We start from the raw sequence: 16,485 nt of genomic DNA on the forward strand, positions 1-16,485 counted from the left end.
CTGGAGACAGGTCACATGTCAAGTGCAGGGCCATTATAGATAGGTCTTTGGCATGCTAATGGCCTTGCAAATCACAGAAGGGAGAAGGGAAATTCTTTTGTCCCCTCGTCACCCCACACTTATCCTCCATGACCCCCACTCTAAAACCTGGGGGGGAAATATCCCCCACACTTCTTACGCCCCTGCCTATTTGGCCATTGTATCTAGCTCATCGATTAGCCATTTCCTCCCTGCACATTTGTAACTGATATCATGAGTTGTGACTGTCATCTAGTTGTGCGGCACAGTTTTACAGATCCTTCCGTGCAAGGTTGACCCCCTAATCCAATTGTCCCCTTAATAGAATGGTGGGGAAGGAGGAAAGAGTGAGAAAGTCGAAAAGAAGACGAGAAGATACAAGAAGTTTGTTATTTTTTATTGTTGCCATAGGGTTGGCTCCCTAAACTGAGGATGTTCTATTTTTGGCTGTTTTATTATTGTTTTTCTTCATTTCAGCTATTTTTAGGCAGGTAGACTTATGTGTCGATTCGGATAGGGGTGTTTGGTCCTTTTGTTGTCCGTTGATTATTATTTGAACAAAATATTTAGTAGTTATGGTGTGAAAATTAACGGTTGTCTTACCATGCACAATTTCTCTCCTCCGTTTTACTTGCCAATGCCTGGTGAGCCTTTGCTGAATTGGAAATTGCAGTTCAGCCCATTATGAAATTCAAAAAACTTTCATACATCTGGCTCCTAATCCCAATGGGAATCCACAGGTCCAGGTCCAAGTTTATTGTGTGAACGAATTTCCTAAGGATCGCATGACAGAGTTTCCCTCCATAATTTTATCTATCATGGGGTTTTTGATGAATTACTTGTATGATATAAAGTTCAAAGCAGATGTTGTCCTCTTTCATTGCAAGGCAAGAAATATTCCTTATAGTATGAGGGAGGCTGTCATGCAGGAATTGGTTAAGCTGTGTGATGAAGGAATAATTAAACAGGCGGAAGCAATGGAATGGTTGGGTCCCATCATGGTAGCTTGCAAGCTCAATAATGAGATTAGGTTATGTATTGACTTAAACGAAGTTGATTGATGACAAGGCTCCCCTTCCCAACATGACAGAAATGGTGGCAACTCTTTCATGTGCAAGGTGGTTTACTACCCTGGATCTCAGTTCGGCATATCACTAGGTCAGACTCATGGATCGGTCTATAGACTTTACTTCATTTATCATGCCTTTTGGTATGTTCAAATTTAATCACATATCTTTCGGCCTGTGTTCTGATACCTAGGTATTCTAGAGACTAATGACAAGAATGTTTGTTAGCATGAAGGGAGTTCTGTTTTTTCAGGATAATATTTTTTATATTTGGATATGACAAAGAGCAGTGTTTTGGTGGAGTAAAAAAGGACTTGATATTTTAAGTGAGAACAGTGTCCCACTCAAGGCTATGAAGTGTAAGTTCGCCCATGAACAAATTGAGTATTTGGAACATGTAATTTCAGCCAAAGGCGTTAAGCCCAAGGACGATCTTGAGACGATATTCTGGAATTTATTGAGGCTAGAAAGGAAGGAGGATGTACAAACATTTTTGGGGATGTCAGAGTACTATTCTCGTTCTGTGCCAAAGTGTGCAAGTAGGGCTTGTGCTTTTAGAGGATAGTTGAGAAAGGGTGTGGATTTTGATTGACAATGTGGGGAGGAATTTTCAGATGTTAATATACGTTTGTACGGAGCTCAGAGTTAGAAATGGGGGTCTCTAGTTGGCAATGGTTTGCACCTTTGTCCAAATAGGGGCATTTAGTCCTAGTCAGGGAAAGGGGGATACACTTCTAAAATAACCCCTGCTCACACCCTTGGTAACCTGGCACAAGCAGACAGGCTTATCTCAGAGGTAGTGTGTAAAGCATTTGCACTTAACCAACAGTAATACAGTGAAAACCCTACAAAAGGAAACCCCACCAGTTTAGAAAAGTATCCAATATTTTTAAATATCCAAAACAAGACCAAAATGACAAAAATCCAACACACAGTACTTTTAAAATAAGCCAGTCAGTCAAGAGGTCTTTATTCGATTTGCATCATAAAAGACAAAATACATAAAAAAACAGTTCATACGATTTTACATATAAGATAATAAATATGTTACATTTTAAAACCATGTTAAAAAAAGTATTAAATTTAGACAATGATGCACAAAGGACCCCTGACTACATAAGAGCAATACTAAGTTGCAACTAAAAACTCATAAAAACATATACAATGGGAACTTCATTTACCAAGGTTGCGAATGCGGATTGACCAAGCCCAACTCACGAATTTTGCTACACCAATGGCGATAGGAGCAGAAGTATCAGTTTTTAGAATCCTAGTCCCTGCAACAGCAAATCTAGTACCTAATAAGCAGCAAACTGGTAAAAGCCAAAATTTTCTGGGTAACGAGTACATAGGGCAGCAGAAGAAAAAGTGTTCAATATTCTCTACTGCTGTTACACAGAAAGGACACTTATCGCTGCCACCAGTCGACCAGGAGTGCGTAAGCCCACGCACGGGCAACAAGTCTACTTGTAATTGATGATACAGTTTACGATCATTTGGCTTGGTTATTAAGTCCCAGTAGGCTTCGTATTTAGGGACATCCTTAACAACCAAAAATTCCAGTGACATGGTAGGACCAACAACCATGGTGGATCTCCTCTCAGCGATCCAGTGCCAATAAATATCTTTGAGTGCCTTTTGTGATGGAAAGGTAGCACGTGCTGGATCAGCCCATAGTGCCTCCAGGCTCAGATTTTTCAAAGGCATCCTGAGATGAGAGAACCAGGGTACCCTATAGGCCCCTTCGAGCCCCCTCACCTCAACGATGGCCTCAGCAAACAGGGATAATTCGGGTGTAGTCCACAGACGACGTCAGAACGCCAGTGGTCTATACCGTACCACGTCCTCGATAGATTTAACACCTAAATCAAGCTGCAGGGGTAAGCAAGGTGTTGATTGTGGGAGACCAGTTGCCATTCTGAGGAACCTATTCTGAGCCACCCTCAGAGTGGATAAATCACTATACCCCCACAGTTCTGCACTGTAGATAATTGCAGGAATTATCTTGGAGCCATAGATTTTTACCAACGGTGCCAGAGGTTTAGTGAGAGATTTTGCGTGCTCCTTCAATAAAGCTCCCCCAAGTTGAGCATGTTTCAGGGTCATAAGATCCAATTGGGGTTTCCAGCTCAAGTTCTCACTTAATATGACACCCAAATATGTAAAGACCTCCGTTTGATCCAAAATGGCTCCGCTCATCGACACCTTGGCCTTCACAGCCTTGGAGCCTCGCAGAACCATAAATTTGGTCTTTCAGACTTTCACCTCTAACTCATGCTCGTTACAGAAACACTCAAAACGGGCCAGCGCGGACTGTAGGCCCTGCCTCGTTTTTGAAATAATAAGAGTGTCTTCCGCGAACATGAGGAGGGGAATTTTCCTTCCAGCAAGGGAGGGGGCGTCCGTTGGAAAGTTAGAAAAATACTTAGTCACCCCATTAATAAACAAAGAAAAAAGGGTGGGGGCCAACACACACCCTTGTCTAACCCCCTTGGTGACTTTTAAACTGGCGGTGACCTCCCCTGGACCACCCCATCTTACTTTGGCATAGGTGTTTGAATGCAGATTGATAAGCAGCGTCACCTGCTCTTTGGGCATGCCCAAATCCAACAAGACTTCCCAGAGCTTAATCCTAGGCACTAGGTCGAAAGCGGACCTAAGGTCCACAAATGCCGCAAACAGCAGACCTCCCCCTAGGTATACCACCTTCCAATATAATAGCATAAATCTAAAAACTTGCTGTAGGGTCCCCATATGTTGCCGAAAACCCGCCTGGAGAGGACTTAAAACATCATAATCAGAGATCCAACTCTGTATCCTACCCAGAAGTAGGCGAGCCACAATCTTTTGTACAGCATCAATAAGGCTAATAGGTCGGTAATTAGCCGTTACTGAGCGATCACCCTTCTTATGAATTGGGAGGATCTCCGCCCCCAGCCAAGAGTCAGGGACTTTCGCACCCCTTGCCGGAGCATTGGCTAAAAGAACAATGTATGGGACCCAAAGGTCCTGTTCCTGCTTAAACAAATCAGCTGGTATGCAGTCAGGTCCTGGTGCTTTATCCCCCGGGATAACCCTTAACACTGCCCTCACTTCAGTAGAGGTAAAAACCAGGGCTTCGTCAGTAGTGATGGGCAGCAGAGTGGCAGAACTAGTGACATTCGCTTTGAATTGGTTCCCATAGTATTCGACCCATTCCCTTGGCTCAACACAATTTGAGGGGGATGTATCCTGTGGGCGATTTCCCCATTTAAGCTGCCGCCAGAATTTAATCATGTTATTACTCTGGCAAGCCTCCAACAGTTCCTTCCATAGGGTCTCGTCCCAGTTTTTCTTGGCAGTGGCCTGCACAGCTTTGTAGGTAGCCATGCAGCTACGGATTAAGCTCTGATCTCTTGACTTTAGAGCTGCATGCAGCGCCTTTTGCGACTCCCTGCATGCACTGTCAAACCAGGTTAGGGGCTTCAACTTATTTCTTCTTGGGCCAGTGCACTTAACAAAAAGAGGTTTAAGATTTAGAAAGAGATCCCTATGTAATGTGGTGATATTGTCCAGAAGGGCCGACTCTTGGCAGAACCCACAGATTTGGCGCATTGTATCCCCAATCATGGTTCTAATCCTTGACAGAACCTCCTCATCAAGGGCTAGTTTAGGCCAACTAACCCTTCTTTCGTTATTAGATAGTGAGATCTGTGGCAGGGATGCCTCTGCCACAGAGAGCTCTGCATAGGTACCTTCTTTGATCGATAGAACCAAGGGATTGTGATCGCTCTCGGCTCTACTTACTACCACCATATCCAGTAGACTGGGCCACATTTCCACATTCACCAGGATATAGTCAATGCGGGAGCCAGATCTGCCATTATCGTAGGTCAATGCCCCCATCCTATCGTACTTCAATCGCCCATTGACTGCACGCATTCCCTGATTCAAGCATAGACCCTTCAAAAATATGGCTGATTGGGACCATTTCTTAATAGGTTGTAATTCTAAACCCGGGATGCCCCATAAAGAATCCTCATCTTCGGTGAGCATACCATCATCCAGCCCCAGAGGTTCAAAACAGGTATTGAAGTCCCCCAATACCACCCTATTTGTATTCACCGGCAATGAACTTTAGAGACCCTCCAACACGAGTGCAACAGGTGAGCATTTTCCCCCTTGGATGCCCCGCATACAGATATTTACAATCACCATATTTAGTCCCGAAGACGAGTTTACCCGTATGGCCAACATATCGGGGTTGTCCAACGGGAGCTCCTCCACTGTTACTCCCACATGTTGGCGTACCCAAATAGCTAGACCACCCACTGGTCTGCCCAAAATAAGCACTTTGCAGGAATATTTGAAGTGGGTAGATCCGTCTGGTGCTACAGCGTGCTGTAAACAACAGAATCCAACAGTTCCGTTTGACCGCGTCGGTCAGGGATGTCAAGAGACTTGTAAACAGTACCTTTTCTGTTGCAGACAACATGTTGATGCAGGGCGGTCGTGGCGACCCTTGCGGATGCGGTGTGAAGCAGTGCCCTCTAGTCGCGGTGCAGGCAGTGGCTCAGTGAAGGTCGTCCAGTGGCATCAGTGAGATCAAGGCTTCGGTGCGGAGTGAAGAAGGGTCTTGTTGTGGTGCTGACAGATCGCAGTGCAGGTGACACAGCCGGTTGCGGGAAGCTGGTGTTCATCAGTCCGGACTGTGGTGTGGGGCAGTGAGTTGTGTGAATTACGAGCCCCAAGCCACGATACGGTCACGGAGGTCATGGTCAGTGTGCAGCGACGGCATCAGTGAGGGTGGTGAAGTGAAGCAAGGCGGTGTGGAGTGCGGCGCCCACAGGTCACGGTGCAAGTAGCGGCTCAGTGCGGCAGTCGTCCTCATCGGTGAGACCAGGGTTGCGGTACAAGATGCAGCAGTGCCGTCTGCAGTGCCTTCAAGACACAGAGCCATCGATGGAGTCAGTGATGGAGTCGGTTGATTTTCCCTTCTCTCTCTCTGTGGCAACTGAAACAGCGGTTCCAGAATCAGTACCCAGGGGTTGGTGAATTCCTTACAGCCCTTGAGACTTCAGAACAGAGGCAAGCTCTACTTCAAGCCGTTTGAGATACTCAGCACAAGTAAAGAAAGTCCAGTCCAGTCCTTTCACTGCCCAAGGTAGAAGCAGCATTTGCAGGCCTACAGAGCAACAACACAGCAAAGGGGCAGTACTCTTCCTATCAGCTCTTCCAGCTATTCTTCTTGGTAGGTTCCTTAATTCCAGCAAGTTCTAAAGTTCTGGGGTCTGGGCCCCAATATCTATACCCAAAATTCCTTTCCTCTCTCAGGCAGAGATTGTGTGTGCTTAGTCCAAACCAGTTTAGTCCTCTTTGGCCCAATTTCTGGCAGAAAGTGGATACAGCATTGTCCACAGCAGACCAAGCCAATTCAGGTGCACTGAAATCTCCTACCACTACTCTAAATTCAGCCCAGGTCTATTCTCACCAGCCCTGACTCATACAGGAAAGCCAGACAGTCAATCCACAAACCCAGCAGAGGCCCACATAATGGCTAAGCAAGAAAAATACGACTTTCCAAAAGTGGTATTTTCAAACACAGAGCATACAAATCATCTTTACTAAAAGATGCATTGTTACATTCCGGGTCCAGCCATGCTAAACTCCACTTCCCAATCTTGTCCCAATGGGAAGTTATGGTTATAAGATGTTATAATTAAAAATCCAATTCTACCCTATGAGACAGATAACCTTTTAATAGTGAAAAACGAAATACACTGTATTTTACTATCAGGAGATGTCTCACACCTCAGTACATGTCCCACTTTTCACATACACTGCACCCTGCCCACGGGGCTACCTTGGGCCTACCTTAGATGTGCCTTACATGTAGGAAAAGTGAAGATTATGGTGTAGCAAGTGGATGCCCTTGCCAGGTCGACATGGCAGTTACAGACTACGAGCAGACTCTGCAGTGGCAGGTCAGAGGGACCTTTAGAGGCTGCTTATGTGGGTGGCACAATCATTGCTGCTGCATTTGATTTACAGGCTATGGGCACACCCAGTGCTCTGTATTAGGGACTCACCAGTAAATCAAATATGCCAATCATGAAATCACCAATCCATTAACCCAATTTGCAGGAAGAGAATATGCACTTTAGCACTGAACAGCAGTGATAAAGTACCCAGAGTGTTAAAACCAACAAAAACAGTGTCAAAAACAGGAGGCCAAAAACCACAAAGTCAAACTCGCTGAAAAAGCCAAGTCTAACACTCGGAATTTGAGTATTGTTGTCCCTTGTATGTTGTGATTGGTCTGTTTAGATGCTAATGATATGGGTATGGGGGCTGTATTAAAACAGGTTGAGGGTGATTTTGTTGACACCATAACCTTTGCCTCCTGGGCATTAACAGTGTCTGATTGAAAAAGAGGCTTTGGCATTATATTGGTCGATAAGAAAATGTAAGAAGTTTTAGGGGGTAACGATTTAACATGTACAGTGATAGCAAACAGTTGAATGAATTTTTTTTAAAGAGAGGGACTAGATTCTGCATCCAGTCACATTTGCAAGTGGGCTACGTCATTGCAGGATTTCCAATTTAATATGGAGTATGTGCCTGGAGTTTCAGATAAAGCAGCAGATTGTCTTTCAATATTGGCATGTTGGATAGTAGTAAATCCCATGTTGAAGATTGGCGGGTAGATGCAGACATCAAAGTACGTAAAGTTACTGAATTTTGCATCTCGGATACTGAATAGTAAAATGAGTTAGGCAAGGACAGTGTTCTCTGTAAAGTGCAAGACAAGATTATCACAGGAGGGGCCTGGATATATCCAATGAGGGAGAGAACATATTTTGCAAGGTACAGGAGGAATTATCTGTTAACAATGGATTACTTATAAGAAATCTAAGGTTAGTATTCCTGATGTTCTGAGAAGATGATTGATAGACTAGCACATGTTGGACATCTTGGAAAGAGTAAACCAAAAGAAAATTGAAAAGTTATTATTGGTGGTTAGGGATGGATGGGCAAATTAAACAAATTATATGGGGATGTGTTGAATGTTCTTTAAGGGACAAATCCAAGAATGTGAGAACACCGCCCAAGGCATGTCGAGATGTTCCAATGGTACCATGGGAGAAGAATGCCCTAGGCATTTTAGGTCCTATAAGTATGGGGTCTAGGCCTGTTTAATTACTTGTACTAATGTATATGTTCTCTAGATAAGTTGAAGTGGCAGTTGCAACAGAAATCTTTACTGCGTCAGTTATTAGATATTTGGATAACACTTTCAGCAGAGGAAACAATCCAGGAGTAATCCTCAGTAACAATTATTGTTATTATTATTAGGATTTATAGAGCGCATGGCTACCCGTAGGCCTCCAGCGCTAAGCATGAATACAGAAAAGCGAGAGAGAAGGAGGTTAGTCGCACTTGTTAAACAACCAGGTTTTTAGTTTCATCCTGAAGATGGATTCTGATTCTGTGAATCTTAACTCCCTAGGAAGAGAGTTCCATAACTTGGGCACAAGGAGGGAAAAGGCTCTTTCCCCCATCTGGCCCTTTTTATTCTAGTACTGTTTAACAATATCTCAGAGCCTGACCTCAGGTTTCTTTTAGGGAGGTATAGACCGACTAGATTTCTAATCTTGCTGGGAACTGTGTTGTTTATGCTCTATGTGTGATACACAGTACTTTAAACTTAATTATTGCTTCAATAGGGAGCCAATGTAGCTGTCTGTGATGCATTTTAACTGATTACTTCATAGAGATCTGACATAAAAGTCTAGCCGCTGCCCTCTGTAATTTATTGACAAGATACTTAGGAGCGCCCAAAAAAGAGCGTGTTGCCGTAGTACAGGCGGGACGTAACCAGGGAGTGTATCACCATTTTCCTTAGCTGTAAGGGAATTAGGTCCAGGATTTTCCTGAGCATTCTTAACAGCCCAAAGCATGTACCTGCCACCTTGCTTGCCTGGGTATCCATGGTGAGCTCCTCATCCATCCAGAAGCCGAGATTTTTGATAGCAGTACTTGGGACTGGAGCACTCCCTAGGCAGCGGGCCAGCTTGCCAGGGGCCTGGGTAACCCTGCATAGCTGAGGACCATCAGTTTGGTCTATTCTCCGTTTACTTTCAGACAGCTCTCTGTCATCCATTTGACCACCCGTTCAAGAAAGGGCTCTAACTGGCTTGATACACCATTGATCCTGGAGTCAAGAGACACCACCAACTGGATGTCACCAGCTAATGAGATTACTGAGATGCCATATCCTTGGACTATGTCCGTCATTGGGCACATATAGATATTAAACAACGTGGGGCTAAGTGAAGAGCCCTGTGGCACCCCGCATGTGAGTGGCTTACTATCAGAGAAGAGGCTTCCTTCCATGCCTTGGAAGGACTTCTCCTCGAGGAAGGACCCCAACCAGTTTTGGGCATTCCCTTGAATACGGACAATGGATTTCAATACACATCCTCTGCTATGGAAAAGTTCTTATATGGCAGCAGAACTGTACAGAAGTGGGCTGGTAGGGTGCGACTCCTGTGGTACAGATAATAAAGGTCTTGGCACAGTAGGATTGCTGAAACATGTTAAGCTGCCACCATCATGCTGCATGCTTGAAACCATGACAGGAACAGTAATTTACTTTCATACAGAGCGCGCACTTGGTGCACCCCTCCAGGTCCTGGGCCATACTCATGTCCAGAAACAGGTCTAGGCCTTCATTCAGAGGCTGGTTGGGGGTTATACAATTCAAAAGCCAGGGCACCAGGGGGCAGATTTACAAGCCCCTTGCGCCAATTTTACATCACTTTTCCCATGTTAAAAGTGCTGCAAAAGTGGCGCAAGGGGCTTGTAAATAAGCCCCCAGATATCTACAGTTGGGAGCTCAGGGGACATTTTAAATGAAATTGTTTTGGGATTTGTATCTTATTTATCTCTTAAATACGTTGTTGTTAAGGTGATGTTGTACATGTTTCATATGTAATTTTCTCTATGGAAGGCTTAGCAACTTATGCCAATTTACCTGGAAGGAAACCAGGATTCCTACAGAAACAAGTTTAGCTAATAGGAATTTAATTATTTTGGCTATGTGGGAGCCCAACCTCAGCTCACATCAAGATAGCAGCCTGCCTTTCTTTCTTTCTTTATTTATTTATTTATTTATTTATTTATTTATTTATTTATTTATTTATTTATGTATGCAATTTTATATAGCGCGGACTTTACCCGAAGGTGTCAGAGCGCTTCACAATAGGAACAGAAAAGGTACAAACTGAGAACATTACACGAGCAACAGATTGCAGAGGCATACGTTGCGTTACATACGGTAAAGTGATAATTGTGAGCAAAGAAGAATACATGAGGTAGTAAAAATTGTGAGAAACCAAAAATACATGAGGTAGACAAGGTAATTGTGACACTTGTGAGCAAACAAAATACATGAGGTAGTAAAAATGTGGGCTACCAAAAATACATGAGGTAGTAAAAAGTGCACAGGAGGAAAAAGTGACAAGTGTGCAGGCTACAAAAGAAAATAGAGTATAATTTGCGGTATAATACTGCAATATATGTTAGACACTCAAGCACAAGAACAAACGATTACGTAGGCAAAAGTGGCACTTGTGCAAGTATCAAAGGTAAAAAACATGTGGTGCGGCGCCAATTCTCCCCCGGTGCTGAACATTCCATTCGCGGGTGTGGTCGTGACGGAACCATTCCGTCATCCGCACAGCTCAACCGTGAGGCATGACGGAATGGTTCCGTCACAAGCATCGAAGGGGTTAAACTCTTAACCAGCACAATTTATCAATGTTCTGTGTTTTAACAAACTTACTTATCTATACAAAGTTGGCATTTTCTTTGCATTTAAGTTGATCCCATAATAGAAGACAGTTGGATGGGGATAGCGACATTTCCATCTTTTGGAAAGAATTTCAAATCTGGTGGAATTTCCTCCTCCCCAAGGATGGAGAGCATTCATGCCTCTAAGTGCATAGCTATCAATTACCAGACATCACTTAATAGTGAAAATAACAGTTTTTCCACTTTTCATGTGAGCATTCACCATTAATTGTAACATCCTCTTCAGTACAGTTTACAATAAACGCTTTTCTAAAAAAAATGCTTGCTACATCGCATACAGGAATCAGAAAAGTACTTTTGTGCTTGACCCTGGGAATATGGGCTTACCCTGCAGATCATTGTTACATGACCCTAATCGCAAAACAAAGAAAGTTTGCTATAATTTACAGGCAGACAGATTGACACCCATAATATCTAAACCTATTCACATTTCCAGTGGATACAAGTTTTACACTGTGGTTTTAAAATACTATTGACAGACAAACACTGATAAAAATACGAACTAGATAGAGGGATATGCCCGGATGAGGTACTGCTCCGTCTAACCGGTAAAATTGTTTAAGAGATTCAGACCAACCTCTATCTCCAGCCCTTTCCTAACTCCCTTATAAACTTGCAATGCTCCCCCTTGCGATCTACATTATCCCTTATTCGGTGGCAGCCAACCAATAAATTTCTCCCCTCAAAAGTGCCACCGATTTAGAGTAGGTGGCAAATGTAAACATTAATCTTAATCCCCAAAGAACTGGGAATTCTGTGTGCAATTTTACACGGAAAAATGAGTCTCCACAGTTATTTCTCATTCCATGGGAAATAACTAACCCTGTGCAAAGCGCTACGCTTGCGTAGTTAGGAAGTTTCCGCTACTTCGCACTACGCGAACTGCACGTAGCACAGTGCAAAAACGTGTAGCGTAGCGCAGCGTAGTGTAGCGGTCATTTTTTTCTTGCTCGCGGTCCTCAACGTCAAGTTGGCGACCGCGAGCAAGCAAAATGACATCCCGACGAGACTTTTTCCTCGTTTGCGATCAGCAACATGAAGTTGCCCATCACGATAAACCTGCCGGCGAGATTCTCAACGCGGGGAGGTTAGGTTTCTCATAGCGTGTGGTCGCGTATGTTTGCGACCGCTTGTGATGAGAAACTACCAGTTTGCGTTGAGAAAGCTGCCGATAAAGTAAAAATCTACTTGAGTGGCACAAAGTACAGCTCGCACTGTGCAAGATGCCGTTTTTAATGATTGCACAGTGCCGGATGCTTGTCCGCACTGTGCAATCATTGAAAACGGTATCTTGCACAGTGCGAACAGGGTACTACGCAGTTCGCAAAGTGCTACACGTAGCCCGCGTAGTGCAAAGTGCACTTTGCGTAGCTACACGTAGTGCTACTTCGCAAACTATGTCCAGGGTTGGAAATAACATCTAGAAGGTGGATTCAGGTGTTGAGATAAAGGCTGAAAATATACATTCCAGACATTCCAGACAGTATATTTACAAGCCGCTATCGCCACCACAACGCCACTTTCATTTTTAATAAATGCCATTTTGCAACTTCTTTGTGTGCTGCATTGAGCAGCACACATAGAAGTTACAAAACGGCATTTAAAGATTGTTTATGTGCAGGAAGGGGGACCTTCTTGCACATAAACAATCTTCCCCTCAACACAGGTACTCTTGCACTATGCAGCATGCATGCCTGCGTTAGGGCTAGCAGCTTAAGTTAGCGCAGGCGGGAACACGGGGCTGCACCATATTCTAGTAAATATGGTTCAGCCCTGCGTCTCTAAATTCACAAAGCTTGTCGTTAGTCTTCTTAGCTTAACAACACACTTCGCCACTTTATTGTAAATATGCCCTTCGGTGTATATGCACCTAAGCCCACAATCCTCGCAATCAGTGCAAAAGATGTAAAGTGCTGTATAATATGAAATAACTGCTCTTTTTAATTTAACATTATAATCCAGTTTAATTTATACATTTCTTTATGTGGTTTATGCAGACATTCACGCCATAACTACACTGCAACCCTTAATTCTTAATTTCTGAGTTGTGTTTAATATAAGAGAGTATATGATGTGATTACAAATACTCAAATTAATACAATTTGCATTACTAAAATTTGCATCCGATGCACCTGCAAATGTAACATTTCCTACCTTTTATTGGCCTCAGGGTTATAGTTGTGTTGATGGAATTCAGACTGTTAGATGCAATGCAGTCAATGGCAGTCATGGCGTTTTCACAACTATTGTAGTTGTAGACAGTTTCATAGCACTGAAGTTCTTGTAAAGATGCATTTACTGTAGACAAAAAAAGACATATATTGCTCTTGTTAGTATCAGCTGGTTAAATGAAAATGTGTATAAGCCACTTCCACTGTATTTCAACTATAAAAGCCTATCTAATCCATGGAGCTGGGGAAAGGACACTGATAACATGTTCCTCCTATTAATCTCATGGCAGCCAAGTGAGAACCGAAGTAGAGGTTTAAAGTCAATTAAAAACACAAAAGTCCAAATTCACAAACATTTCCATAGCATACTGCTAATTTCATAAAAACAGTACAATTATGCATAATTTACACACGATCCAAGAAGGTGAATATGTTTCATTTCTGCATATAAAAAAACTAATTAACTATGGGTTACTTCAGTGTATGTTCCACAGGTTTTGTGTAAATTTAGTATGAGTATGTTCCAATTTCGAATAAGTGAGATTTCAAGGGGAGTAAATATCACGAGATGGGTTTCGCAAATCTGGCAAACATCATAACATAGTAGATTTAGGCTAACCTGTATGGTAAATACTTCAATTATTCACTTTCACAAGATATATGTAGTAAAGAATATCCTGGGAGGGGACTATGTTTTTGTAGACCTGCTGCCTCCCACCTTGTGTCTCGACTGCCTTCCTCTTTCAGGTTAGATATTCCTCTCTCTACTCTTGGTTTCACTCCTGCCTGCCTCTTTGACCTGCCTCCTTTCTTTGTTCTTTCTCGACTTCTGTCTTTCAGCCTGGTTTGTATTCTTGCACAGTGTGGTATGAAGAGTGCGATGGCCCTGACGCTGACAAGGAGAACAGTGACTCAACCTGCGATGTGGTAGTACAAATCAGATACAATTACATACCTTTCTAAAAGAAAATTGAGTGTATGCCCTCAGTCCTGTGTGCCACCCTGACTGCTGATTGTCCCTCATCTATCCATCCCTAAAAGCACTGTTGTAAAAGAAATCCGGTGGCTGTAGTGTAGGTTATAAGAAGGTTTATTAGATCTTAGTTACAAGTAGGTACGTAGATAGCTAAGCCGACCAGGAGCAGCATCCATGCTGCTCAGTCCACATCTTCACCTGACCCTCAATCCCACAAACACTCTCAACATTCTACATGACCTCACACACTGGCTGAGCAGCAGGGACTTAGCACTCTGGGGAGGATGCATTTAGTTATGACAAGCATCTAATAGGTCCTCAGCCTATCAAGTGTTTTCCCTCTGTCCTATATGACTAATCCATTCCTCTTCCTTTCTGGTATTTTTGGAGTAGCATGTTGTATATTTGGCTCAAGAGCAATTTTGGTTTGCAGAAATGGACATGTCTGCACTGTTAAGGGCTGCACAAGATGGCACCTTGTTATTTCAACACATGAACTGTGCCATGTCTAATTGGACAGTGAACAGATACAGGTTAACAAATTGCCACTGGTCAAGTAGGTTGAACTGAGTCAGGATTTTCTGGGGCTTGACGAATACTCTGCACCTAATCAAGTTTGACTGAGGCTAATGTGACCAAGTTTCAGGGGACAACCAATGTGTATCTACGGAGAGAAGTGCTTAAGTTAGGATTCTGGCTGTAAAGACAAGACTGAGAAGTTACAGGGTTATGTCTACATATCTGACTAAGTCGTCATGAGAATGGTGTTACAATCTCTCTGACATCAGCTCATTTAGTCTGGCTCTCTGGAAACTACAAAAATGCTATCATCCAAACCACAGATAAGGTGCGGAACTAATTATTGTTTTATTTCATTTTACAATTTAACACAGTGCTATATTACAGAGAGTGTCAGAGCGCTTTACATAGAACATCAACCAAGAGATGCAGATCTCATACGTTACCCTGACTGAACTAGAATACACTGAAAGATGGCATTCAAAGGAACGGTGGGGGATTCTCGAAAATGTAGGAGAAGAGGAGGGGATTTGATAGATACAGTGGAGCCAGAAGAAGAGTAAGAGAAGTGAGTTAATTTGGGGTGAAAGAAGTAGGAAGCAGGAGTGGTAAGCTGGAGCAGGAGAAGAGTGGATGGCATGACGCAGGTAGTGTGGTGGGGTGGCGAAGGAGGAGCTCGGGCAGGCATAGCACAGTTTAGGTGGTAGAGGTGGGAGGTGAGAAGAAGGGGAAGGGCTAAGTGATTAAGGAAGAGCGAATTGAGGGGAGATAGGGAAGTACTGAGTGGCATTTACGCAGTTAGCCTCCCAATTTACTGTCTCCTAGAACCTGCTGGCCCCTGTGGGGCCTACTAGTGTGACTGACACTCCTAGAAAATATAGGGTAGATATATGAAACATGAGTCATGGCAAAGGATCATTAGAGAGCTCATTCTTCAGATGGAGAGATTATGGCATTATGACCGGAGCTGCTGACTTTGGAACTGCAGAACTAGTTCCAGTCCAGCATGGACTCAACATCCTGTGGGCCTGATCAAATCATTTAATCTCAATGTGCCTAAAGAAATGAATATCACCCTGTGAACCGTATTTGGTGCCCTTGGGCTGAGTTTGCACCTTATGAAAGGGCAAAAATAAAATAAATCATGAATTACTGTGGACTTAGATTGATATAACCACAGAAAACAAACATCAATAGAACATCAGGAACATTGGGGCTCCCCGCAGCTTACCATACAAAATACAGTTGACACTAAACCACTTCTTTGTATCATATTTACTGGTGGTCAGGGTATTGACATCAATAAAACTACAGGGAGCGGTTATAGACCCTGCCTACATAGTAAAAGCAAGAAAGTAGTTGTCCTCTTTCCTAAATGTTAAAGTCACTTTTGATAAGACTCTGCTGAAAGAGAAGTAGACTAGTGAGGTTTAGAATGGAAGGGACTAGGTAATCTGTGACTTCAACCTTATGGTTAATATGATCTCTATCTACTACTTGCATTTGTCTCACTCCCTCTGCAATGATCTCTGGACAGGGGATGTGCTACAGTGCTTGATGAATAACTTAAAATGAACCTCACTGCGGGCCTGATTCACAGAATGAACTTAAGACTCAATCCTAAACTTACTACTGTTTTGGTATTCACAGATTGCACTTACTACTTTTGGTATTCACAGAATGAACTTACTACTTTTGGCATTCACAGAATGCACTTACTACTTTTGGTATTCACAGAATGAACGTACTAATTTTGGTATTCACAGAAGTTAGGACTCCTAACTTTAGGACTCCTAAATGCCTTCTGTGAATACCGAAAATCTTAAAATTTGGATTTTTCTCAATTTAGTAGTAGTAAAGTTAGGACTCCTAACTTTAG

At 43.1% G+C, this 16,485-nt stretch overlaps 1 protein-coding gene across 1 annotated transcript in view; it reads right to left on the minus strand.

Annotated features, from left to right (window-relative positions):
• The window catches only part of LOC147707026 (uncharacterized), a 686,292-nt gene that overhangs the window by 229,331 nt on the left and 440,476 nt on the right, over window positions 1-16,485 (minus strand). The window contains exon 13 of the mRNA XM_086925617.1: window positions 13,095-13,238. Coding sequence (XP_086781743.1) covers window positions 13,095-13,238 — 144 coding nt within the window. The remainder of the gene's footprint in view (window positions 1-13,094; window positions 13,239-16,485) is intronic.

The sequence above is a fragment of the Lissotriton vulgaris genome, chromosome 6, assembly GCF_964263255.1.
Source record: "Lissotriton vulgaris chromosome 6, aLisVul1.2, whole genome shotgun sequence".
NCBI classification, from domain to species: Eukaryota; Metazoa; Chordata; class Amphibia; order Caudata; family Salamandridae; genus Lissotriton; species Lissotriton vulgaris.